At 39.9% G+C, this 27399-nt stretch overlaps 1 protein-coding gene across 8 annotated transcripts in view; it reads left to right on the top strand.

Annotated features, from left to right (window-relative positions):
* LOC138738687 (cyclic AMP receptor-like protein A) overlaps positions 1-27399 on the top strand; it is a 233758-nt gene that overhangs the window by 86770 nt on the left and 119589 nt on the right. For 7 of the 8 annotated variants that reach the window (XR_011341679.1, XM_069889385.1, XM_069889384.1 and 4 more), the window contains one exon: positions 8514-8603. The exons of the other annotated variant lie outside the window; for it this stretch is intronic. Coding sequence is in view for 6 of the 7 variants with exons in the window: in XM_069889385.1 (XP_069745486.1) it covers positions 8514-8603 (90 nt within the window). In the remaining variant the exon portion in view is untranslated. The remainder of the gene's footprint in view (positions 1-8513; positions 8604-27399) is intronic. 8 annotated transcript variants of the gene reach the window in all.

Raw genomic sequence — 27399 nt, 5'->3', positions numbered from 1 at the left:
AATGTGAAGCCACTGGGGGAATCACAAGAGTTGTACCTTGAAATAATTAAATCATTTATAAGCGTTTAGGTAAATAGAGACAAAAATCCAATGCCTTTCACCGTTTGCTTACAATTTTTGTTAATGTGCCATCAAAAAGATAGCAAAGGTAAAAGATGAAACTGAAGCATTTGTTAAGTAGTAAATTCGAGTGTCATTCTGGGACTTGTTTCCACCAGCTTTTGACTCATGGGCAAGAGTGCTAACACAGAGATTTTACTGAGGTAAAAGTGGTGATATATGACATCATGGACCCAACATTGTGAAGAAGTCAAAAACTTTAGAAGTTGAGCTTCGTCTAGCAGTCCATTACACTAGCCTGAGTGAGGGTGGAGAAGGAGCTGTGAGGGAAAACTGATTGGTGAGAGAAGAGTTCATGGCTAGAATTAAATACATTAGTTTGGTCTTCTGAGTATTTAATTGACGAATATTGTGGCTCATCCATAACTGGCTACTGGACAGCCAGAATGACAACAAATAAAAATCATTGGATGAGGTCGAGTGAGCTCGTGCCATCAAAATACTGACAAAATGGGAAGCCATATATTTGGCTGTGGAAATCATGCGTAGTTAGGCAAAAATAGTACAGGATAATATGGCAAGGAGAGAATAAGTTGCTGGGGCTTCACTCCTAACCATTGAATAAAAGAATGGAATAAAATGAGTCAAATCCCTCTTAACTGGGTAATGGATATGAGGCATTTGAAGGTAATGATGAGCCCCTTTTACATAGTGTTGAAAGCCTGGTTTTATCCATGTGACCATGTGACATGCTGTGTGAAAGCATCAAAGACAAATTGGGGGTTTAGACTTACCCGTCTTTGACCTGCCAAGATAAGTACTCTCAGTGGTGGAGCATACCAATGTGGGACCTATCTAAAACAGTCAACCTGTGTTTCCGGGATCAAAACTGGACTGTTTAACATTTTTTCATGCTCCCTTATAAATTGTGTGCATGAGTATTTTACTCCCATAAGACTTTCCCATACTCCTTTATAAATTGTGTGAATGCGTGTTTTATTTCCATTAAAAATTTCCCATGCTCTTCCTTAATTCTGTGTTAATAAAAGCTACGTGTGATTGCAAATCCTTGTGTCCAGACCCAACACAACACAATGTCACACTAGCACCGTCACTGCTGTGCTACACATCCTGCCTCTCTTGCTTCGGAAAGCTGATCTGCTGTGTAAAAGGACTCATGGAGCTGGCTTTTTTTGGTTCTGTCTGAACAAGCAAATCAGCTTCCAGAGGTGGGTTGTATATATGGCAATAACGGAGCTTTTCAGTATAAAAAGGGCTTTGTATTAAAAGCTGCAGTGAAAAGGATGTGCTAGTGGGGCACAGTCACAGAGGCTATCATGTGAAACAGTTTAGAGTTGCTTCAGTGTCATGGCTGATCAGAAACCCAATTTAAGATGTATAAGGTCTAGACATTGAAAGTTGTGGCAAATTCAAAGAATTTGGTATAGAAATAGAGGGGAGAAGCTTGGGGAAGGGCCCCAGGGGTGGGGGTTGGGTGGGTGGTTGAGAAGTGGAGAGATAGGTAGAGGGAAAGACCACTGGAATGGTGTGGGGGGAGGGGAAGAAATTTTAGAGAGGGGAGAAAAAGTAAATGCAAGAGTAAGTAGAGACAAAAACAGGAACCATGAAGGAGTGGAGTTATTTAAAAAAAAATGTTCAAGCTTTGGGTTGAAAGCTGCACAAGAAAAATATGATGTGTTATTCCTCAAGTTTATGTTTGGCCTCATGCTGACGATGGATGAAGCCTAGAGCAGACATATCATTTTAGAAATGATTGGGGGAGTTGAAGTGGTTATTAAGCTCCAGTTGTTGGGAAATGAACTGAGAATTTTAAAATGCAGTATTTCTCTTGTTTTTTTATGAAAATGGATTTTATACATTCAGTTGAAAGTATGATATTAATGCACAGGAATTTTAGGACAGCAAATATGTAGCTCCATGGTGGTAAATGTTGCTATAATTCGACAATATGTTTCATTTTGTAGTTACATCCTTTTCAGTGTATACTTCGCATAGGTGCACAGATGTCATGAAAAAGTATTGCAATTGCTCAACTGTGTTTTTCTTGAGGATGATGGTTATTCATGCAACATAAAAATTTAGGTCAGGGCTTGATTCATTCATTAAAGTGACAGTTTGATTAGACAGATCTTCTGCACACACCCCTGTAACTTGTTAGCTGATTGGTTCTTCGACTTGCAATGACAAAACATGGGCAGAACCCTGAATCGTTTCTATCTGGTAATTTTCCTTTGTGGGCAGCATGCCAGTATAAGGTTGTTGGGTACTTGTTTAAACATCTGGTAAAGTTACAGAATTGTTTTTGTTGCAAACCCATAATAACTTGTATGTAGGGCTGAGTGAAATATGCATGAATATTTGCTGATAAGAATTTCTTGAAATTTTCTTACTTAGAAATTACTGATGTGATTAAAATAGCAATTAATTTTCCAGCATAATGACTAGGAAAAGTTAGTAAAACAACTTGATGTTGATTAGTATCTAAGATCTGCTGCTGAAGTATCACCATTCTGTTTTGGTTACTTGAAGCTAAATCAGTATAATTATTTAACATTTTTTCTATGATGCATTTAAAAAAGAAAAGATGTTCTCTCTAACCAAGAATTGTAGGAACCATGTCCCCTTTATGTAAAACAGCTATTTTCAATATATTACGTGGGATAGCAGAGTATTCTAGTTATTTAACACTCTCCAGTTTTAGATAATCCTTTGCAAATTTGGGCTCCTTAACTTAATGATGCAGATCATTATATAGGTTGACAGACATCAATTGCTTTCAAATAACTGGTCAGGTTTTTATTGTAAACTTTGACTTTGTGTGTTGGCAGACTAATTAACCAAAATGGATTTGATTCTGTTTTCATCTGACCTCCACAAATTGAGACCTTGAATGAAGGTGATCAATAGTGAAATCCTGCCACTGCAGCAACCTCAGTTCAGTAATTTTCCACAGGCCCTCCCTGACATTGCTCAACTACTCTCTTGAGTCATTGCTAATTCATTGGGAAACCCTCCCTTTCCTTTCTGTGACAAAGCAACTGTTCTATTCTTGGCGCCTGTCCCAAAAGTCAGTGTGCTGAGATTTTAACCAAGCAGATGCCAAGTTAATAAAATAATTAATGCATAGTGTTACTAAAGCTTGACATCTCTTTATGAGAAGTTATAATTTTTTAAAAAAGGAAATGTATCATATTATTTTCACTAAGCAGAATAAGCAAACCTACCATATTTGTTTTTACGAGCAAGAGGATCCATGGATAATAAAGGATCTATGATAATAAAGTTGATTAATGCTAGAGCATATGATTGGTTTGAAGTTGCATTATATATTATCTTCTCCTCAGTAACATCATATGCATTTTATTATCATTTATCAAGTAGGAAAATTACCACATGAAATATGAAAAAAAAATATTTTTCACACTTTTATGATTTTACTTTACATTTATCCAGTAAGCAAATTATGACTTATTGGGCCCCTCACCAATATGCAATATGGTTGAGGCTTCTTGCAGTCACATCAAGCCCACTGTTCAAATATACGGGTTAAATGGGTTAAGTCGTATCCTGTGATTGTCAGTCGGCAATGTATGAATGAAATTAAGTAAATGAAAGAGGAAAGTGACAATTTGTAAGGAAATGATTATGCAGTGTATCGGGAGAATGAAAAGTTTTTCACTACTGATCAGAGGCTGCATTCACAAGGGGTGCAGTGGGTTGTGCAGAATTATTGCGCCAAGTTCTTAGTTGATAATAAATATGCAATCTTGTGAGGCAAGTAAGAATTGTTGTAAAATAACTTGAAATCCAGCTATAGTAGAGGAGTGCTTTGAGGCATGTTTTGGGTTTGCCAGGACCACTTGTTTAAGGTGCCATGGTTACCTCAGCAGTTAGCATAATGCTGTATGTACCAGCACCAGTGACTCAGGTCCGAATCTGGCACTCTCTGTAAGGAGTTTATATGTTCTCCCCGTGACTCTGGGTGCTCCGGTTTCCTCACACCCTTCAAAACGTACAGGGGTTGTAGATTAATTGGATGTATTTTGGCAGCATGGGCTCATGGGCCAAAGGGCCTGTTAATGTGCTGAATGTATGTCTAAATTTAATAAATTTAAAAATACAATACCGGATAAGCCAGTTAACTGGACCTTCTCAAAGCATTTGTCATTACATTCAGTCGTAAAGTCTAAATTAATACTTCAAGCCATTCAGAAAAATAAAATATTAAATCCTTTTCTCTAAAAAGCTAGCTATCACACATTCCTTCTTCAGAGGGCAAACATGTCCCATTGGACAAAGTTCCTCCTTGTGCACCTTCAGCAAATAACTCTTTTTCCAACCTTCAGAATTCCTAATTCACCTGAGAACCCTTCCCTCTGATCTCTTACCATCTCCATATCTATTCATTCTTAACTGTTGAATGAACATTGATATTTGAATTCCCTTCACTCAATCTGATCTACATCCTTTTGAACGTGCAGCATTTTGCTCTCCAAGAATCAATCCTGATATTGTCATTAAACCTGCCGACAAGAATGGCACTTCTATTCTCTGACAAGTGAACTCTATCTCACAAAGGCCAAGCATTTGCTCTCAGATACATCTAAATACCCTCCTCAAGACCAATATCCTCACCATTGAAGATGAAGCCATTGTCTTCCACATAACCAGAGACTTTATTTCCTTGAGAGCTCTTCCCTCCACAGCTATCAGCCATATTGCCCAGCCCTTTGCTACCTTCTGCTCATGATTCACAAGCAGGACTGTCTGGACAAACCCATTGTTTTAGCCTGCTCATCACATCAAACTTACTTCTTCCTAATTTGATACCATTACTTCTCCTTGGTCCAGTCCCTTCCCAGTGCATCTATGGCACTTTGGATGCCCTTTACCATGTTTGTACTTTCCAATCTTTGTTCCAACAGATTCATCTTCATCATGGACATGTAATATCGCTGCACTTTCATTTTACATCAGGAGGGTTTATGGGTGTCCATTCTTCTTTGAATAGAGGCCCAACCATTTCCTACCAGCAACAAGTTCTGCACCTAAATGAACACATCATGTTGATTTACATCATGAGAACATCTCTTCCTCCAACTCTACTCAGTTTGTCCAGATCAAAAGTGAGGTTATGAGCACTCACGTGGGCCCAAGCAATGGCTATGCTTTTGAAGGTTATGTAAAAGATTCTTTGTTTTGTGCTTACTCAGGCCTGCTCCCTTAACTCTTTTTTAAGGTACATTAGTGCTGCTTAAGTACATGCAGAATTCAAATTTCTTAATTTTTACTGCCAATTTCCACTTTCCATCACCTTTACATGAGGTACTTTCAAGCTGCCTTGTAAAATGGGGTTAACCAGGCAATTTGCCAGATTAGCACCCCACTCACAAGGTAGCTTGAAAGGGTCCGACCCAGACAGCGTCGTCCAAAGTCAACTGGGTCCTTACCCTACCTCAAAGGTAGTCAGAGAACCCAGCTAAATTTACCCAGGATGCATCCACCAGCGGCTTGAACAGCAAAATTGTGCGCTGATGCCATAGGGAAATCCCTGAGTGAAGTGCCTGCTACAATCGGGGGTGGGTGGGAGTCGCTGCCATGATGGGGGGAGAGAGGTTGCTGCCGTGGTTAGAGAGGAGAGAGTGAGGTTGCTTCCGCGGGAGAGAGAGGAGAGGGGTCATTACTGCGGGGGAGAGAAAAGAGGGGTCACTGCTGTGGGGGAGAGAGGAGAGGGGTCGGGGGGGTGAATGATAGCCAGTGGGGGGGGGCGGGGCGCGGGGCAGACAACAATAGTTCCCCTGAGTGTGTTCCACGTCACTTAACGGATCATTGCCGTGGCAGGGTCCCCCTTAAATCGCCGGGATGGCGAGTTAATGGGTCCATTCCCTACAGTTTAAAAGTTGCTGGAAGCACCTTTGCCCCACTAATCACACCTGGGTCCCAAGAGGGCTACCCAGGTTCTGCAGCTTAAAAGCACCTACTGTCCAACATTGACTGTCCCCTATTTGGATTTTTCTGTCTCCACTTGGATCCCAAACATCCATTACAAACTCTCAAACTCCCACGGCTATCTTGGCCATAGTTTCTTCCACCTTACCTCCAGTAAGGACTCATTCCATTCTCCCAGTTCTTCTGCATTTGTTGCATTTACTGCATTGATGAGATTTTCCATGAGATGAGAGAGGGCTCTGAAGTGTCTTCTTTCTTGGCTTCCCCTCCATCATAGTGGACAGATCCCTTGACAGAATCACAGCTATTTCTTGGACTTCTGCTCTCAACCATGAAAGAGCAAGTAGAGTTAAACACATTGTAGTTACTAGCTGCCCATGGTGATGTAGAGAATGGTGGGCAGAGTACCATATAAACAGACTGCTTTGTCCTTGATGGTATTGTGCATCTTGAAAGTTGTTGGACCTGCACCCATCAAGATAAATGCAGTGCATTCCAACACTCTTCTGATAGGGGAAATCCCTTATTTGTCAGGAAGTTAAGTTACTTGTCTCTGAGTCAGCATTTGATCTGCACTAGAGCCACAAATAATGTGAAAAACACATAATGCTGGAGAAACTCAGCAGGTCAATACAATCGGCCAGGTTGAATTACCGCTCTTGTTGACTACAGATTATTGATTAATGAGGATGTAGCAATGGTAATACCATTGAACATCAAGGGTAAGTAGTTAGGTTCTAAATTGATTTAAATATTAATTTTCTAACATTCTTATGTTTTTTTAATAATATTTGTCGAAATGTTACTTAGCTCTTGTTCCACGGAAGCATAGACTGTAGGGTTGTGAATGGAATTGAATATTGTGCAATCATAATGGATCTATCCCCAGTAATTATCTTTTAATGGATATTGAAATAACCGAAAATAGTTGATGGTGCCCTGAGGAACTCTCGCAGTAATGTTTCAGAGATGTGATGATTAACCTCCAACGCCCACAATCATCTTCCTTTGTGTTAAGTACGGTTCTGTCCACTGGAGTATTTTGATGCTTATTGACCTGTTTTACCTTGGCACGATGTTGCCACATGTGGTCAATGCTATCTTGGATAGTCATGCTTGCCTCTAGAATTCAACTTTTAGGTCTATGTATGATCAAGTTCTGGAAACAAGTGGTCCTGGCAAACCCAAACTGAGCATCAATGTGCAGGTTATTGGAGAATGACTTATGCTTGATAGCACTGTCAGTCACTCTGTCCATCACTCTGTTGATGCTTGAGATCAGATAGATTGCCGGGTAATCAGCCAGAATGATAAATTCTGCTTTTGGTGAAGAGGGCCTATCTGGGCAATTATCTACATTTTTAGGTTGTAATTGTCCTGGAACAGTTTGGCTAGATCACCGATCTTTAAATGTTCTACTGGGAATTTGTGTGGTTCCACAGATTTTGCAGTCTCTACTATTTTCAGTTAGTTTGTGTTATCATCTGGAATCAATCAAATTGTGATTGGCTTCCTTGATGATGGGGATCGCAGGAGGAGGGAGAGATGGATCAGAGATGGATGGTTCAGCCATCTGGTGAATATAGCTGTGAATCTTTTTTTTTAGAACCTGGTGTCCCCCCACTTGTATTTTTAAGCATTCTCTTCCTGTTAGTTTGAATGTCCACCACCATTCATGACTATATGTGGCAGTTCTTCAGAGCTTCAGTGTGATCCATTCTTTGTGAGATCACTTTGTTCTGTCATTTGCTTGGTATTTTAGCTCTTCAGCACACATTCTTGTGAACTTAACTATCGTTTTAAAATTATTTTCAATATTTTTTTCCTTCTTTAAGTAAATCAGTATGATGTTAAAAAAAATCTCCAGAGGATTGTTAACTCGGCCTGCAACATCATGGACACCAGACTTCACTCCATCAAGGACATCTACAAGAGGCAATGTCGTTTAAAAATGCAGCCTCTATCCTCAAGGACCCCCACCACCCAGTCCTTGCCCTTTTCACTTTGCTACCATGGGGAAAAATGTGCAGGAGCCCGAAGATGAGCATTCAGCGGCCCAAGGACAGCTTCTTACCTGCTGCCATCAGATTCCTGAATAATCAATGAGCCAAAGACACTGCCTTACTTTTTGAGCCCTATTACATCTATTAATTTATTGAAGGTGGTTTATATGAATATTTACACTGTGACGCTGCTGTAAAACAATGAATTTGTGACTTGTTCATGTCAATAGATTCTGATTCTAAAATGGTTGTTCTTTTAGCTCTAAAGTAATGGAATGTTGATCATTGGCAGAAAATTAAAGTTACACTAAAATGGGTTTCTACTTTCTCTACCCATCATCCTTCAAGCAACATTTTGCACAGGAATAATATCTCCACGGTTTTAGGGACTAAATGTTTAATGATTTCAAGTGTGTTTTGTTTTAGTTCATTTGTTCAGGATAAACCCTGACTTATATTTTCTGCTATAATCTCTTGCAGTGTGTATTATGTTGCTGCTTGGGGAGTGCCATTCATTCTGTCCTGTCTTCCACTCTTTGGAGATTACTATGGCCCTGCTGGAGCATGGTGGTAAGGATTTGAATGTGCAAGTAGCTGATGCAAACTGTGCTTAAAGGATGTCAACTGTCTATTTCTACAAAAGAAAAATGCACTACATAGAAAAATACAGCACAGTACGGGCCCTTCAGTAAAGCCTCCCTACCCCATAACCCGCTATTTTTCTTTCAAACATGTGCCTTTGTAAGAGTCTGTTAAATGCCCCCTATGTTTCAACTTCCACCACCATTCCTGGTAAGGCATTCCAGGCACCCACAACTTACCCCTGATGTCTCCCCTCAACTTCCCTCCCTTAACTTTGTACATATGTCTCCTGGTGTTTGCCGATCCTGTGCTGGGAAACAGGTGCTGGCTGACCATCCTATCGATGCCTCTCTTAATTTTGTAGACCTCCATCATGTCTCCTCTCATCCTTCTATGCTCCAAAGTGAAAAGTCCCAGCTCTGCTAACCTTGCCTCATAAGACTTGTTTTCAAATCCAGGCAACATCCTAGTAAATCTCCTCTACACCCTCTCCATAGTTTCCACATCCTTCCTATAATGAGCTGACCAGAACTGAACACAATTCTCTAAGTGTGGTCTTACCAAAGATTTGTAGAGGTGTAACATGACTTCTCTACTCCTGAATTCAATCCCCCATTAATGAATTCAAGCATCCCATAGGCCTTCTTAACTATCCTATCAACATGTGAGGTGACCTTAAGTGATGTATGGATTTGTACGCCAAGGTGCCTTTGTTCATCCACTCTCTTAAATAACCAACAATTAATCCTGTACTCAGCCTTCTGGTTAGTCCTTCCAAAATGCATCACCTCACACTTAGTCAGATTGAACTCCATCTGCCACTTTTCTGCCCAACTCTGCATCCTGTCTATTTCATCTTATATTCTTCAACAACATTCAGTTCCTCCTAAAAATAAACAGGATCCATTGAAAACGTCATCTTCTAGACCAATTTCACTATTGAACACTGACTATAAGATACTTGCCAAAGCCCTAGCAAATAGATTGGCAAAATATTTGTCAAAACTAATGAATATAAACCAAATGGGCTTTGTGCAAAAGAAGCAAGCCCCCGACAAAATCAGTAGGCTACTGAGTTTAATACATCTGGCACAGTCAAGGGATGACAAAAGTATAGCAGTATCCCCTGATCCAGCATTTGACAGGTTAGAGTGGGACTTTTTATTCAAAGTGCTGGAAAAATGAGATCTTGGGCCAACTATTATAAATTGGATAAGGATGCTATATCAAGCGCCTAAGGCTAAAGTTGTGACCAATCGACAAATTTCTCCAGCCTTCCCACTATCTAGATCTAGTAGGCAGGGGTGTCCACAATCACCAGTTCTATTCATTTTCGCTATTGAACCATTGGCTGAGGCTATTCGATGGGATCCAGATTTAGGGTGGGCCAGGAAGAGCACAAAATCAATTTATATGCAGATGAAGTGCATCTAGACCCAGTAAGCTCGCTGATTAAACTACACTCTATTCAGGAAAATTCTGGAGATATTTCTGGATAAAATCAATTGGGATAAAAGCAAGATTATGCTGCTTACTAAAGAGGATTACAGCCAGTGCCAACAAAATAGTCAATTGAAGTGGCTGCAAGACAGGATCAAATACCTAGGAGTTAGAGTAGACAACAACTTGAATAATTTATACAAGTTGAATTACACCCCCTTGCTTAGAAGGATTGAGGAAGACTTGAATAGATGATGACATGGATAAGTAGTAATTGATGTCGACTTGTAACGATTATTGCTGCCAAGCTATAAATTACTGCATCTAAACCTGAAAAACTATAAATAAAATATTTTTAAAAAACACTTTAATAGATGGATAGCCGTGCCTGTCACAATGGTAGGCAGGGTCAATTGTGTTAAAATGAATGTGTTGCCGAGACTTCAATACCTCTTCCAGACTTTGCCCGTAGCTTTGCCCTGAGGATTCTTTCAAAACCTACATTCACATTAGAAGATTTATTTGGAATGATAATGTAGCCAGCATCTCCTTGGAGAAATTAATGTGGGACTACAGTCCGGAAGGTTTAAAATTACCTGACTTTAAAAAATCTTCTGGGGAGCCCAATCGCGGTATATCATCTCTCAATTGGGGGGGATGTGGGGGAGGTGAATCATCCTGGGCACAAATTGGTCTGCACATGGTGGATGAGAAGGTAGTGTTATAGTTTAGTCCTGTCAAGGTACAAAAAGTATAACCAAACCACAAAATACAACACAGAGAGAATTGATTAGAGTCACGCTCGTGGGTATGAGCAGTAATTAGGGTTGGATAGACAAGGTCACCTCCCTAATACTGTTGAACCTCATTCAAAGTACAGGTTACAGAGGACAATATTGAAGGCATTTTGCTGCATATGATTAAGTGACCATTCCTTTAAGGGGATTGTTTCAAGCTGAGGTGTTACAGTCAGTTTGCTTTAAGACAGTGTTAGCTTGGCTCTTGGCACATGTAAATGTTGCTTCCCCAGTGATCTCCATATTCATGATCTTTAACAGGGTTAGTTAAATTCTAGACCCTGAAACAAAGCCATTGGTCGTTCTGCAGGTTTTTGATGTTTCCACATTCTGTTTGACAAGCTTGTAGTGCCGTAGGCTGTTGTTGGCCGGGGAACCCGGTTATGAATGGGTAACTGCAGGTAATAGCGCTATTGTGTGCAGGGGACCAGGGGATGGCTTATGGAAGAGGTGATAATGGATAGTTGTCTGGAATGGGTTGTTGTAGTTGCAGCTGACCTGTCTGTTTGAGTGTCCCAATACCCATTTCTTAGTAATTCACAGCAATCATTTTAAAAAATCTACTCTACTTTCCATAATACTATTATAATAACATCTTAACTTTTATACACAGTACATTTATTTTATTACATTGCCAACCAATACAGGGGATTTTATTTATATATGGAATACTAAATCTGGCAAAAAAAGCAGCCCAATGCTAAAACATGTCGTTATTATTTGGAATAAAATTAATCAGTGTATTGGAGTAAAAGGACTATCTCCAAAAATGCCCCTGACTCAGAACAGATTAATCGCATTGACAGTAGATAACAAAATCCTGGACACCTGATGCTGGAAGGGGATCAGGTGTATTGAGGACTGTCACGAGCAGGGGCATCTAATGTCATTTGAACAATTTAGGGATAAATTTGATTTATCAAATAAGACGTTCCTCTGCTACCTTCAGGTAAGATCTTTCCATTTTTTTTCTTGGAATAAATTAGGTCCATCGGTGACCTTACCAATGTGCAGTAACATGGAGACCCTGATTTGAAAGGGCAACACACAAAAATTTATTTCGGCAATGTGGCGAATCCTCAAACCTTATTTATTGGTTAATTCCTTTTCTGTTTTCTTCTTTGTTCCTGTTAGTCTGGGTGTGATGTGCAGATCTGGATGTCTAATAATGTCTGGCTGTGTGAATGCTCCTAAATGGATTAATATGTATAGAAAGCCCCGAAACTAAGAAGCTATTTGAAAGGAATAAGGGGCAGGGACGATTTCAATGCTGATTCCCTTATTTATGTTGTAAATGTCCTGTATGCAAGGTATGAGATGTGTGAGAGGGAGGAATGACTTGAACTCGGTGGTTGATTTTATACATGGCTATAATTATATTTGTTGAGGATGGAGCGGAGACAACGCTGGTGGAAGCGTTCTAGGAGCCGTAGAACGCTTCCACCAGCGTTGTCTCCGCTCCATCCTCAACATTCATTGGAGCGCTTTCATCCCTAACGTCGAAGTACTCGAGATGGCAGAGGTCGACAGCATCGAGTCCACGCTGCTGAAGATCCAGCTGCGCTGGGTGGGCCACGTCTCCAGAATGGAGGACCATCGCCTTCCCAAGATCGTGTTATATGGCGAGCTCTCCACTGGCCACCGTGACAGAGGTGCACCAAAGAAAAGGTACAAGGACTGCCTAAAGAAATCTCTTGGTGCCTGCCACATTGACCACCGCAAGTGGGCTGATATCGCCTCAAACCGTGCATCTTGGCACCTCACAGTTTGGCGGGCAGCAACCTCCTTTGAAGAAGACCGCAGAGCCCACCTCACTGACAAAAGGCAAAGGAGGAAAAACCCAACACCCAACCCCAACCCACCAATTTTCCCCTGCAACTGCTGCAACCGTGTCTGCCTGTCCCGCATCGGACTTGTCAGCCACCAACGAGCCTGCAGCTGACGTGGACATTTTACCCCCTCCATAAATCTTCGTCCGCAAAGCCAAGCCAAAGAAAGAATTATATTTGTAAATATTTGAATACAGAAGCTGTTTGAGTTTGAAAAATTATAAATAAAATATTCAAACAAAAACTTACAGTTCCATCCACAACCCCTCCAACCTTCGAGTCATCTGCAAACTTACTGACCCATTCATTTGCCTCTTCATCCAGGTCATTTATAAAGATCACAAAGAGCAGGGTTCCCAGAACAGATCCCTGTGACATTGACTTCCAGGCTTTCCTTCCACTACTACTCTCTGCTTTCTTACTACAAGACAATCTTTTTATCCATACAGCTAATTTTCCACTGATCCCATGATTCTTGACTTTCCAGATGAGTCTCTTGTGGGGGATCTTGTTAAATGCCTTGCTAAAACCCATGTAGACCACATCTCCTCCCGGAGCCTCATCAATTTCTTTTTATACCTTCTCAAAAAACTGAATTAGACTCAAGAGGCATGACCTTCCCTTCACAAAGCCATGCTGACTATCCTTGAGTGGACTGTACTTCTCCAAATGCTCATAGATCCTATCCTTAAGAATCTTCTCCATTAGTTTGCACACTACTGACTGATGTAAGACTCACTGGTCTATAATTCCCAGTATTCTCACTATTACCTTTTTTAAACAAGGGGACCCTATTTGCCATTCTCCAATCCTCTGGCACCTCCCCTGTGGCCAAAGAGGATTCAAAGATCATAGCAGCTATTTCTTATCTCACTTCTCTCACAGCAGCCAGGGGTATATTGCATCTGGCCCCGGGGACTTATCAATCGATGTTTTTAAGAAGATCCAACACAGCTGCCTCCTTAATCTCCACATTGTCTAGCACACAGGCCTGTTCAATTTCTCTTATGAATACTGATGCAAAGTATTCATTTAGGACCTCCTCCACCTCCAGGCACATGCTGCCTCCTTTGTCCTTCATTGGCCTCACCTTCATTCTCATCATCCTTCTGTTTTCACATACACATAGAATGCCTTGGGGTTTTCTTTAATTCTACATGCAAGGCCTTTTCATACCCCCTTTGAGCTCTCTTAAGCTCCTTCCTAGCTAACGTACTTCTCATGAGCACTTCCCATTTTCTGTTTCCTATATCTAATCAGGGTTGGGGCCAAAGGGAGGGCATTAGCAGGAATGGATCCCCCAAGTGAGGTGCTGTGACCGCCCCCCAACCACGGCACAGCGTGTGCCCTCCCCAACAATGCACTGCTGCACCCACCCGCAGAACGGACAAAACAGTTTTCATTAAAATATATATTCATTAAAATCTCTGACTAAATTAATTTCTGAAATAAACAAAAATAGGAACGGAAAAATTGTACTTACGCTCGTGACGTCAGAAGGGATGTTGCATTTAATGAATGGAACGTGTATGCGCATGTGATGTCATGCCGCAGTGCTACGTTTAAACCTGAAGAAAGGAAAGTGCGCTTTAGGCTTACCTTACTGTACGGTTCCTCTCTTTTGCAAACCCCATTTTTAACCTACACAACAGAAATTGAGCAAAGAAGATGGCTGGATGTATCTCCTTCTTCATCTTCTAAATCAAGACCTCCTACAATTCCACCAGCACCCAGCATGGCTACCTCTATAAAGCCAGAGGGTCCTAGTCCTTCTGCGAACAGCAGCCATAATGCCAGATCTTCTGTGAGAGGCAGCTGTGATACTGAACTAAGTGCTAGCTGTGAAAGACAGCCCTTAGCCATAGATGATCTCGGGACTGACCATCCCAACCAGATCGTCTTACAGAATTACCCTGCCAGCATGTTCAGTGGTAGGAAGCATTCATTTGTCTTCACTTGGTATCACAATCGAGACTGGCCTGAATACAGTGTCATGGCCAATGCAGCATTTTGTTTTTGGTGTTGCCTGTCTGGCACCACTTGGAGGTCAGATGCCTTTGTGAGTATGGACTTTCGTAACTGGAAAAATGCTGTGGAGCGAGATTGGGGATTTCATAAACATGCATCCTCAAAGGAACGTATCTCTTGCTATACACAGTGGAAGGAGGAGGTGATGCATGTCACTACTGGAAAGGAGATTTCAACACTGGTCAAAGCAGAACAACTGCAAAAGAGAAGGTATTATGTTTCTTCTGTCATCGAATTTCTCGGAATTTTGGTAGAAAACCATTTGCTTTTTCGAGGCAAGATAGAGGCTTTTGATAACATGTTGGAGGAGGGGAGTGGACTTTTCCTCTCAATACTGGACTGTACAGTTAAAAAGATCCCTGATTTGACTGAGGTTGTAAAAACTATTCCTCACAATGCCATGTGCACGTGTCACGACATGCCAAGATGAACTCATAAGTACACTCAGCAGTGTTGTGATAGGCTATCGTGGAGGAGGTAGGTTTGAAAGTAGCTGGAACCCAGTGACCCCACTGGATGTGAAAATATATCGATTGTCATTCGCTACGTAAATGAATCATATGAGGTCACAGAGCACCTGTTAACCATAGCAACAGTTGACAAAGGTGACGCACAACTATTGACAGACACCATTTTGGCAGAGCTATATGAGGTTGGACTGGACACATCAAAGATTCTAAGCCAAGTATTTGATGGGGCTTCTCTGATGTCTGGGAAGCATAGTGGCGTCCAGAAACTACTGCAAGAGAAACTAGGTCGTGAGATACCTTACGTGCACTCTCTTAACCACCAGCTACACTTGGTGGTAGTATGTGCAATCTCAGCAGAGTTAGCTGCAGTGGACTTCTTTAATGTGTGTGATCCCCTCTACAAATTCCTCAGAAAGCCCCACAATTGCTGTGCACTATAAGGGTGTGCATCTTAAACACCTTCTGGAACAGAGATGGACAGGACATCTTGCCTCTGTGTCAGCTATAGCATCTTTTTTGACTAGTGGAATTGATTCTTTCTTGGTCTAGAAAGCAGATGCATGAATGGAGGCTGTGGGCCTGCTGGGTGAGATGACCCAGGCCAGTTTCTCATTCTTTGCCAAGTTAGTGCACACAATTCTTTCTCTGTTGGACCCACCAAACAATCTTCAGCAGAAAGAGGACATTGGCTTGATGACAGGTTTAAATATCATGGCTAGTGTAACAGCTTGGGTACAGAGACTCCATTGTGACGAGGAATTTAATAAAGCGTGGGACATGGCCATGGCTGCCAGTGCATCAATGAGACCCGTAATCAAACAGAGATGCAAGGTTCACACAATTATGAATGATTATGTCATTATGGGAACTACAGGACAGAGGGATGATCACGATAAAGCAGAACGAGAGAGAGAGAGAGAGAGAGAGTATACTACAACACCATTGATTCAGTACTTGGAGAGATAGATCACAGATTCAGCGAGCGCAACTCACAGTTCGCTAGTGCACTTGTTGCACTGAATCCAGAAAGTGATGTAAAGGCTGTGAAGCATATTATGGACCTCTCATGATCATCTGTAATTGAGACAGAGTTTGAAGTTGCTAAGCAGCTTTTCAGGTTGCAAAAACAATCGCAGCCAATTGAGAGGGATTGGACTGTTCAGCACGTACTCTCAAAGTACCACATACATCTGAGCGGAATGCCCAGTGTAATGACTGCTTTCAAACGTGCTGTAACATTTGGTGCCTCCACAACAATGTATGAGAATTCATTCTCCACTTTGAGAAATGTTTTTTCAGACCATCAATATGCAATGCTCCACAAAAGAAAGGGCCTGTTGGTTCAGCTAGTGTTTGAGATGGACCTAACCTGAAAATGCACAAATGAGTGGAAGGACACCATTCTCAAGAGTTTCAGTACCAACACTCGCCAACACTGCAGCTCTTCTAAAGCGAAGCCATGCGTTTATTTCATTTCACTTTATGTTGCCAGCCTTGTCTTTCATGATTATTACACAAAATGTTGAATAGTTTTTGGGTCTGTCTGCATTTATTCTGTAAGAGTGGAGTATATAGTCTATTTCAAATGATGTTGATGGGCACAGTGCAGAGTGTGTGTGTGTGTGTGTGTGTGTGTGTGTGTGTGTGTGTGTGTGTGTGTGTGTGTGTGTGTGTTAAAGAGGGACTTTGCAGAATATTTTAAAATTGGAACTAGGTTGGTGTGTTGGTTGTTGATGTCGAACAAAGTATTATTAGCAGCTTTGTGTGGTTAGATGCTGCCATGGTGGTGGTAATGGTGTGAATATAAATGAATGTAATAGGGGCGTGTCACGTGATGACGTGGGGTTAGACTGTGAACCCCTTCTCTCTCCAAAAATTTTTTTTTTAAAGTTTTTTTAAAAGTACTTAATACATTTGTGGTTCCAAATACTTTTGTAAATTGGATAAAAGCATTATATGATCAGCCAAAAGCAAAAATGGTTACGAATAGACAAATATCAAAACCTTTTTTGTAAGAAAGGTCATCTAGACAAAGTTGTCCATTATCACCTATTTTATTTGCATTAGCAATAGAGCCATTGGCAGAAATAATTAGAAGTGATAAAGAAATTAAGGGATTTGAGATAGGTAATAAAGAGTATAAAATTAGTTTGTTTGTGGATGATGTTATAGTATATTTAACAAGATCAGAAATATCGTTGAATAAGTTGAATATGAGATTGATAGAATATGGATTTGTGACAGCCTATAAAGTTAATGTTGATAAAAGTGATGTAAAGTATATGACTGATATGGATTATTCATAATGTAAGAGATTGACAACATTTAAGTGGCAAAATGAAGCAATTAAATATTTAGGAATAAAAATTGACATGAATATATATAATTTATTTAAGTTAAATTACTCACCACTATTAAAAACGATAGGAGAAGATCTGAGAAGATGGAAAGATTTATCAATAACAATAAATGGATGGGTGAATTGTATTAAGATGAATATTTTTCCAAGAATACAATATTTATTTCAATCATTGCTCATTCATGTGCCAGAAACATTCTTTTAGAATTTGAATAAAATTATACAAGAAAGGTAAAATGTCAAGAATTAGCCTTGAACCAAATTTTAAAAGTTATTATAAAGCAGCTCCATTAAGATTTTTGTCCTCCTTTTATCAAATGGGTGAGAAAACAGCTTGGGTTCAGATTGAAATGAATAAAATTGGAAAAATTATCCCAGAACAAATTTTGTATAAATGGAATAGTGTATTGTTTAAAGGAAAAATGGAAGTACCAATTGTAAAGCATATATTGAAAATATGGAATGGGATTCATATGGAGAGAGGGATTAAAAATGATCAATTACCTAAAATGTGTTAAAACAAAATCAACTTATTCCTTTCACTTTGAATAATTCTTTATTTGATTATTGGTATAGTAAAGGTAAACAGAGGATTAAAGATTGTTTTTTGGGACCTTTCTTTTTAACTTTTGAGGAATTAAAAGATAAATATAATATACAAAATCATACAATTTTTGCATATTATCAAATAAAATCATATTTAAAAAAGAAATTAGGAACAGATTTGAGACTCCCAGAACAAAGTCAACTTGAAGGTATAATAACAGATATATTTATTATCAATAAATTTATTACCAATATGTATTTAAAATTACAAGAACTAAAAGAAAAAAAATTTATATAAATAAGAATTCTGATGGGAGAAAGATTTAAATATACAAATCCAAGAGGAAATATGATCAAAATTGTGTCAATAGAGTGTTACAAATACAGTTAATGCAAGATGTTAAATGGTTCAATATAATTTTCTTCATCAATTATATTATACTCCATATAAATTGAATGGACTTAATTCTAATTATCTGGATAAGTGTTTTCGATGTAACAAGGAAATAGGGACCTTTTTACATTCAGTATGATCCTGTATGAAAGTGGAATAATTTTGGAAAGATTTGAGTGTATTGTTAGGATGAATTATGAAGATAAAGATACAAAAAGATCTAAGAATATTTTTACTTGAGAATTTCTTCTTTCTTCTTCTTTTCTTTGGCTTGGCTTCGCGGACGAAGATTTATGGAGGGGGTAAAAGTCCACGTCAGCTGCAGGCTCGTTTGTGGCTGACAAGTCCGATGCGGGACAGGCAGACACGGTTGCAGCGGCTGCAGGGGAAAATTGGTGGGTTGGGGTTGGGTGTTGGGTTTTTCCTCCTTTGCCTTTTGTCAGTGAGGTGGGCTCTGCGGTCTTCTTCAAAGGAGGTTGCTGCCCGCCAAACTGTGAGGCGCCAAGATGCACGATTTGAGGCGTTACCAGCCCACTGGCGGTGGTCAATGTGGCAGGCACCAAGAGATTTCTTTAGGCAGTCCTTGTACCTTTTCTTTGGTGCACCTCTGTCACGGTGGCCAGTGGAGAGCTCGCCATATAACACGATCTTGGGAAGGCGATGGTCCTCCATTCTGGAGACGTGACCCATCCAGCGCAGCTGGATCTTCAGCAGCGTGGACTCGATGCTGTCGACCTCTGCTATCTCGAGTACTTCGACGTTAGGGATGAAAGCGCTCCAATGGATGTTGAGGATGGAGCGGAGAATATTTATGAAGAAAATATAAAATTGAAATTGGATAAATATAAAGAAAAATTTTTAAATATAGCCATGGCGATAGCAAAGAAATGTTTAGCAGTAATCTGGAAAACTGAGAATTTGGGAAAATTAGACAGATGGCAGATTGAAATGCAAAATTGTATACTTTTAGAAAAAAATTAATTTAAGGAATCAAATTGAAAACCTTTATAAAATTTGGGAACCATATATGGATTTTATGAATAAAAGTCCATCCACCTCCTCCACTTTGCCAACCCCTCTCATTTAGTAATTATAAAAAATAGTCCAAAAATGAATATTATATATGTTAATAATATATATGTAGAAGTAAATTTTTATCTTTTTATTTTATTCTTTCTTTTGGGGAGGGGTTTGGGGTTAAATAAAAAATATTGTATCATTTTCAATGGTTTATTAAGTTACTATATCATTGAATTTATATTTTGTATTTCCAAAAAAAATGTAATAATGTTCAATGATGGAAATCTATGGATACAGAACTTTGAACAATTTTCTTTTTGTATTTATTTTAATGTGTATGCATAAAGTATATGGTTGAGATTCAACATTCAACTCATTTATAGGATTGAGAAGATGATAAATGCATGTGAAGCCATGTTGCTTCCAGCTTTTCTCCTTTTCCACCAGTTTTGTTCCTGGTCACTAATTGACAGAGGCACTATACTCCACCAGTTTATGACCATAAAAATGATAAAGGACATATTCTCTTTGCAGAAACAACACATCATTTTAAAATCTTGGTTTCAAAACACAAACTAGGGTATTGGAATGTAAATTCTACTTTAAATCAATTTAAGCTATTATTTTTCAATAGTGCATAAAGTATTTAAAAATGTACTTCCATAATTTAGTTTACCAGCTTTTAATATTGCATTCCAATGCAAGCTTGCTTTTAATCACAGGTGAATATTGTAACATTTCTTTTTAAACCAAATTATATTGATAATATTGAACTCTCGTGTTCATGGAAGTTAGTTCCATGAAAGCTTCCACAGTTCAGTTTCTTGAGGCACTTTCAGGTGGCCATTTGCCCCGCTTGTAAAGCCACATATTTTGGCAATATGCGGCTGTTGGGAGGCCATGTGAATGTGCAGGAGGCGCTTGCAAGATGAACTTTGTAACCCTCCTCCGAGAGGGATAATCGCCGCAGCACAGTGGGCTCCCCAGCCATCTGAATGTAGCCGCCTAAAAGCGGCCGGCGGGGGAGAACGGGGGCTGGAGCGGCCGGCAGGGGAGAAGGAGGCTGGAGCGGCCGGCGGGGGATAAAGGGGCTGGCCGAAACAATGCCGGTGCCTGACTCAAGCGCCATACTCCCCCGCCAGCTGCTCCAGCCTCCTTTTCCCCTGCCAGCCACCCCAGCGCCCTTCTCTCCTGCCGGCTGCCTCAAACCCCCTCTCCCCCACCAGCCGGTCCAGGCCACTTCTCTCCCGCCGAGGGGCAGAGCGATCAGTGTGGGGTCATTCCACGGAGGATGTCCCCGCGCTGGCTGTCCCAGCTGACAGCCAGCCATCCTAACTTGACAGCTCAAGGGAGAGGAGCCGGAGTACGCTCAACTGCAGCTGTCTCTTCAGGTGGCCAGCGCTGTGCTTTTAGCGTTGCCACCTGAACGGCAAATCAAAGGGCCGCTTTCTCTTCTTCAGGCACATTCTTAGCGGAGAATACACCTGAAGAAGCCTTTAGATTCATTCATTTCATTGATTGGCAGGAGATGCAAGTGTCCCATCAGTAACGGCACTAGGAGTAGCAGGTGACATTATCAGAGAGGGGCATCACCAAAAGGAGAGACATGAGGTTTCCAAAACAATGCACAGTTCCATGAAATGCTGGAGGGAGAGGGGGAATGTTACCACAGCACCGCACGCAAGTGTATGAAGGCAGAGGTAGGCCCCTGGCCCCCCCCTCCCCCACTGAATGGGTTTTAGGGCAGAAAAGTTGTGACCTCCCCCCCCCCCCCCCCCCCCGCGGTTGCACAATACTCCCCACTTACACTCGCTCTGGCGTTGATTCTGTATCTAATGTATGCTTCCTTCTCCCTTTTGACTTGTTGCTTGACCTGTTTTGTCAGCCTACCATCTTTTCCTTGATCAAGTGGGACAAACCTATCTTGAACCCTGCTCAAGTGGTCCCTAAATTTCCTCCGCATTACTTCTGTGCTTTTACCCTTAAACATCTGTTTCCAATTTATTCTCGCTAGTTCCTGCCTCATCCTTTCATAATTAGCCCTTTCTCATAACTGCAACCTTGTATTTCCTGTACCATTCCAAAATATGCCTGCTTATCTGCTCCTCAGTGTCCTGAGGGCTATTTGGTGGCCTATAGACTACTCCCAGCACAGTTTTAGCTCTCTTCCTATTTCTAACATCCACCCACACAGAGACACTCCCTCAGCAGTATCCTCCCTTTCTTTTGCTGTGATACCATCCCTGACCAATAATGCTACTCCACTCCACCCTTTTCTACCTCCCATCCTATTCTTTTTAAAACACCTAAACCCAGGTACCTGCATCAGCTAATCTTGCCCTTCTTCCGGCCAAGTTTCCATAGTGGCCACAACATCGTAGTTCCACATACTGATCCATGCTCTAAGCTCATCCCCTTTATTCCTAATATTCCTAGCATTTCAAACCCTCCAAGTGGCTGCCTTTATATTTATTCCCCTGTCTGTCCTTCCTCACCACTCAGAGCACACTGCATCAAGCGTTTATCCTTTTACCCTAATCTTTGCCCTCAGATTCTAATTCCCACCCCCCCTGCCAAACTAGTTTAAACCCTCTCCAACAGCTCTAGCAAATCTGGGCACCAGGATATTGGTCCCCCTCCAGTTCAGGTGCAGCCCATCCTTTTTGTACAGGTCAGACCTTTCCCAGATGCACAAAAAAATAGTTTCAGTGATAGGGTCATGTTTCCATTATAAATTTATCATAATTGAGCAGCCATAAAAATTGAATCTGTAAAATAACTTCAATAAAAATATTTTTGGCATATCAGAAGAGGCAAATCATATTTTTCTTTGGTATTTTACCCACTTCTAATTTCTTACACAGCATATTAAGTTCATGATTTCATAGATCCACAATGAATGTAGTATGTACACTATGAAATTGGAATACAAAATAAGAATGCTGCATGCTGATCAAATTAGATTGAATGGTAGTTTGTAGAGCCAAAGTACGGTGTCGGAAAAATAGAGTAGGCAAAAAGATGAAGGTTTCTGCAGTTTTTGGGCACAGTGCAATGTAAAAGAAAAAACGCAAATTACAATTAAATCAAAACTTTTTCATTTATTTTTCTTTTGCAAGGTAGTACAGATCTCAAAGCAGGCAGGAGGTTAGTTCATGTAGATCATGAGATTGGTGCCAGGATTTTATCTTCAACTGACCAAACATGGTGCTATCTTGTTTCATATTCAACGAATGGCTATGCCTAGAATTAATTGAAAGGATATGAGTTGTCGTCCACATTTTCCAATGTCACAATATGAACTTTTATTGTTGGAGGATAGTTTTGTCTTTATCTTGTGGATGTTGGGTGTAAGGTTGATCCATTCAAATGCTTCATTTGAATGGGTTAACAAAACCTTCGAGCATAGCCTCTGAGTAAACGCATATGCAGCAATGTGCAAATTGCACTTGATTACTGAGGTTTGGGTGGCTTTCTGAACTACAGATGCCATTGGTTGAATAGTTTCCCATCAATTCTGAAGATTAGCTCCAATCTTCTGAAAAATCTGTAAGAGGTAAGATACAGCATTGCAGAAAAAAAAAGGTCAACGTTATATGATGCCAGTCTTCACTGAGATTGACACTGGTGAAAAAGTCTTGGTCATATCTCTGATTACATTCATGAAAGTAGCTGCAATTTGGAATTTTATTTGAAGATGGACTTGATTCAGTTGCCTTCGGACAATATCTTGTAACAGGACCTACAATGTTTTAAAATTGTCTATTATTTCTGCAATATCACTGTGAAAAATTAAATTTTTCAGTTATTGACTCACCTTCTTCTTTTGTTTCTATGTAAATATTTTGAACATCAACTGTGATGCACACTAAATATTTGGACAGGTTTCTCCTTTGCCAATAATTTAAGGACAATATTCCCATTGTAAAATCCAGTCCATTATTCAGTATCAATGCATGCCATGCCAAAGGTCCATCCACTTCCTTTTTGCATCAGGACTAGCCCAAAACATTGATGATCCATCTGCCTCCATGGATGCTACTCAACTTGCTGAATTCCTCATTGTGTATGGTTTTTTTGCTCCAAATTCAAGCACGAGCAGTCTCTTGTGCCTCCAAAAATATTAATTATTCTAAAGCAGTCTGGCATTATTAACAAGTTTCCCTGCTAACTAATTTAGTTGGCAGTCCTCATCTAGATGTATCATGGGTAGGTTTGTAAATCGCCACACAGACATTAGCTAGTAACTGCTTTATAAAACTACTGGAACCAAATTACACTGGACATTTTGAATGTATTTCTTAATAATGCTGTTTGTCTGGCTCAATGAGGTGAGTGTTCCGAAATTAAGTAATGGGTGGCACTCCTCAAACGTTTAGAGAATGTCACAATAAAATGTGGTTACACTGGTTCAGCGAGCACCCTTTTCTAGCTGGTTGTTCAGATGTTGCGCAATCTCAACTTAATTTTTAAAAAAATACCATGCATCTCTTTACTTTTATGTCCATTAAAAAAAAACCACATCCTCTATATATTTTTGAATTATAAGGTATTTTCTTGACGGTGAACTTTGTTTTTGTGAGTCCACTTTCACTTCTGAATCTGTTTGCATTCTCCTTTACAATTAGAAAAAGCCTGTTCTCTAATTCTCTTTCCTCTTTATGATCTTTTGATTGTTCTGATTCAACATGTATTGCTATCTCTCAAACTCTTTTAAATTCCATCATTTTGGCTTCTCATCTGTTCACAGTACCAAATACACCCTGCCCTTAATCACCAATGTCACAATTCATTATCTTGACTCCTATGAACTATTTTCTTTGTGCCTTTCGTCCAGGTTCATGAATTCCTAACTTGTGGTTCCACTGGTAGCTGCCCAGCAGCTGCTTTTCTCGATTTGTCTAAAAATATTCAATCAATTTCTGGATTCATCCTCTTCATGATACTCTTTGATGACTTCATGTACATGCATGGGATCAGATCCCACATGTCTATCCATAATACTCAGTACTACTTCAGGAGGAAAGTTTGCATTTTTATCATCTCTACTCATTTACCCATCTCCATTGTTCTGACCATTGTTATGCACCTTGAACAATGCTCTGTATTTCAAATAAAGCTTCAAACCCTATATGCATTAATCATATCCTTACTCTTGACTCTATAACATTGCTTTGTTCTGTCCCTACTTTAGTCTTGATGCATTTGAAATCCTTGTGCTTACTTTTGTTGTCTCTTTTGATAACATGAGTGGCCTGCATGTTAGCCATATTCTGCAAATTCAGCTTATCAAAAAGAGTTCAAATAGGATTAAAATAACTGCATTTTCTATGTTGTAACTTATTCTAAATGCAGTTGCTGAAAAAAGTGTGGAAAAGTTTCATAAGAATGTTACAGGGACTCTTGGGTTTGGTTGATAAGAAAAGGCTAAATAGGCTGAGAATTTTCTCCCTAGAGTGTACAATACTAAGGGGGAACCTTACACAAGTTTATAAAATCATGTGGGCCAGAGATAATGTAAATATCCTTTTTCTCAGGAGAGTGGAATGTAAAACTATAGGGCATAGATTTAAGATGAGATGGGAAAGATTTGAAAGAGACCTGAAGGTAAATGCTTTACATAGGATGTTGGGTCTATGGAAAGAGCTACCAGAAGAACTGGTAGAGGCAGGGATAATTGTAATGTTTAAAAGACATTTAGCTTTTTGAAGATGGGGTGTTTTCCTTGCTATTATGATTGATAGGCATTTCCTAATTTTAGATTTTATTACTGGGCAGTCAAAATACGTAATTTGCTTCATTTGTTACTTTGATAATCTACTTGACCACCCTTCATGCATAGAAAAGGAACTGAATTGTACTAAAAGTACCTCTTTGCTGACAATTGTAGGGTTTTTTTAATCTTCTTTATATAAACTAACTAATAATCCAATAATTAGACGTAGTTTGAGAATATGGGCACAATTTAGGTTTTTCTCTTACCAACCCTATTATATTTAATGATCTTCTTCAACATTCTTTGCAAGATACTATCTTCAATGACTGGCATGATTCGGGGGAGTGATGTAGCAGGCGCACAGCGTAGTATTTCATTTGAAACAATTTTGCATCCTTTGAACAATTGGTGGTAAAATTTAGCAAATGCTAATTTTTAAAAATATTTACAAATTAGACATTTTGTTCAGTCTTGGATCCCTAACTGACTTCAAATTCCCAAGGAAAACATTCTCGATACACTTTGATTTACAACATTCTCATAAAGGTTTAATATCCCTTATTTATACTAGTTTACTTGATTTAAGGATAGCCTCATTAGTTAAAAGTAAGAATGATTGGAAACGGGATTTGAATCTTTCATTCTCAGATGAGATGTGGGACTCTATTTATAATCTGACTAATATGACCTCCTTTGTGCACGACACCATTAGTTGCAATTTAAAGTGGTCCATAGAGTACATAAGTCTAAAGTTAAATTGTATCACTTTTATTAAGATATAAATCCTCCATGTGACAAATGTAAAATTGGTGAAGCTTCATTGGACTTGCCCTAGTTTAGAAACATTTTGGAAAGATATTTTTCAAACATTATTGATGATTCTCAAGTTTAAATCAGTTCCTTTCACTTTAATTGCTCTCTGTATTCCAAGAGATCATTTCAAAATGATGATGTTTTACTGTCTTCAACTCAAGACCGAATTTTATCCTGCATTGATAGCCAGTCATGCAATTTTGATTAAATGGAAAGTTAATACTGCACCTACACACACTCATTGGTTAAATGATATTGTGTCTTGCTTAAGTTTAGAAAAAATTAGATATGCCATCAAAGATTCAAATATTAATTTCCAAATGACATTGGGCCCATTTATAAACTATTATCACAATCTTAAGAATTAGGGCTGTTCTGAAACTTTGGTGCTGTGCTGCCCATTTCCAAGTAGTTGTCACTTAATTCCTATATGTTAACTTTTAACAGGGACATGGATAGGAAATGTTTTGAGCAATATGGGCCGAATGCAGACAAATGAGGCAGCATGGATGTAATTCAAAAGACCTGTTTCTGTTCTGTAGATCTCTGACGACGAAAGTGATGAGCTCTTTGAAACAGTTTTTCTGATATGCCAAGCTTTAAATTATTGTTCTGAGCATTTTTTAGGATATATAATCTTTTGTAGAAAACTTTCCTGAAACAATACAAAGGTTGGGTCATTTTTAACTGCAGATTATAGAAGCAGTTACCTATTTGTGAGCACTGGAATCTCTAGCTTTAGATGACCTTCCTCCCTCACTCATGTGATCATTTTGTATCATATTAGAGGTTGTGTAGTGGCTACTACGGTAGATGCTACTTCTTCTTTTTCTTTGGCTTGGCTTCGCGGACGAAGATTTATGGAGGGGGTAAAAAGTCCACGTCAGCTGCAGGCTCGTTTGTGGCTGACAAGTCCGATGCGGGACAGGCAGACACGGTTGCAGCGGTTGCAGGGGAAAATTGGTTGGTTGGGGTTGGGTGTTGGGTTTTTCCTCCTTTGCCTTTTGTCAGTGAGGTGGGCTCTGCTGTCTTCTTCAAAGGAGGTTGCTGCCCGCCAAACTGTGAGGCGCCAAGATGCACGGTTTGAGGCGTTATCAGCCCACTGGCGGTGGTCAATGTGGCAGGCATCAAGAGATTTCTTTAGGCAGTCCTTGTACCTTTTCTTTGGTGCACCTCTGTCATGGTGGCCAGTGGAGAGCTCGCCATATAACACGATCTTGGGAAGGCGATGGTCCTCCATTCTGGAGACGTGACCCATCCAGCGCAGCTGGATCTTCAGCAGCGTGGACTCGATGCTGTCGACCTCTGCCATCTCGAGTACTTCGACGTTAAGGATGAAAGCGCTCCAATGGATGTTGAGGATGGAGCGGAG

The sequence above is a fragment of the Narcine bancroftii genome, chromosome 7, assembly GCF_036971445.1.
Source record: "Narcine bancroftii isolate sNarBan1 chromosome 7, sNarBan1.hap1, whole genome shotgun sequence".
NCBI lineage: Eukaryota > Metazoa > Chordata > Chondrichthyes > Torpediniformes > Narcinidae > Narcine > Narcine bancroftii.
Note: the sequence above shows the minus strand (reverse complement) of the source record. Positions and strands in the feature narration are given on the sequence as shown.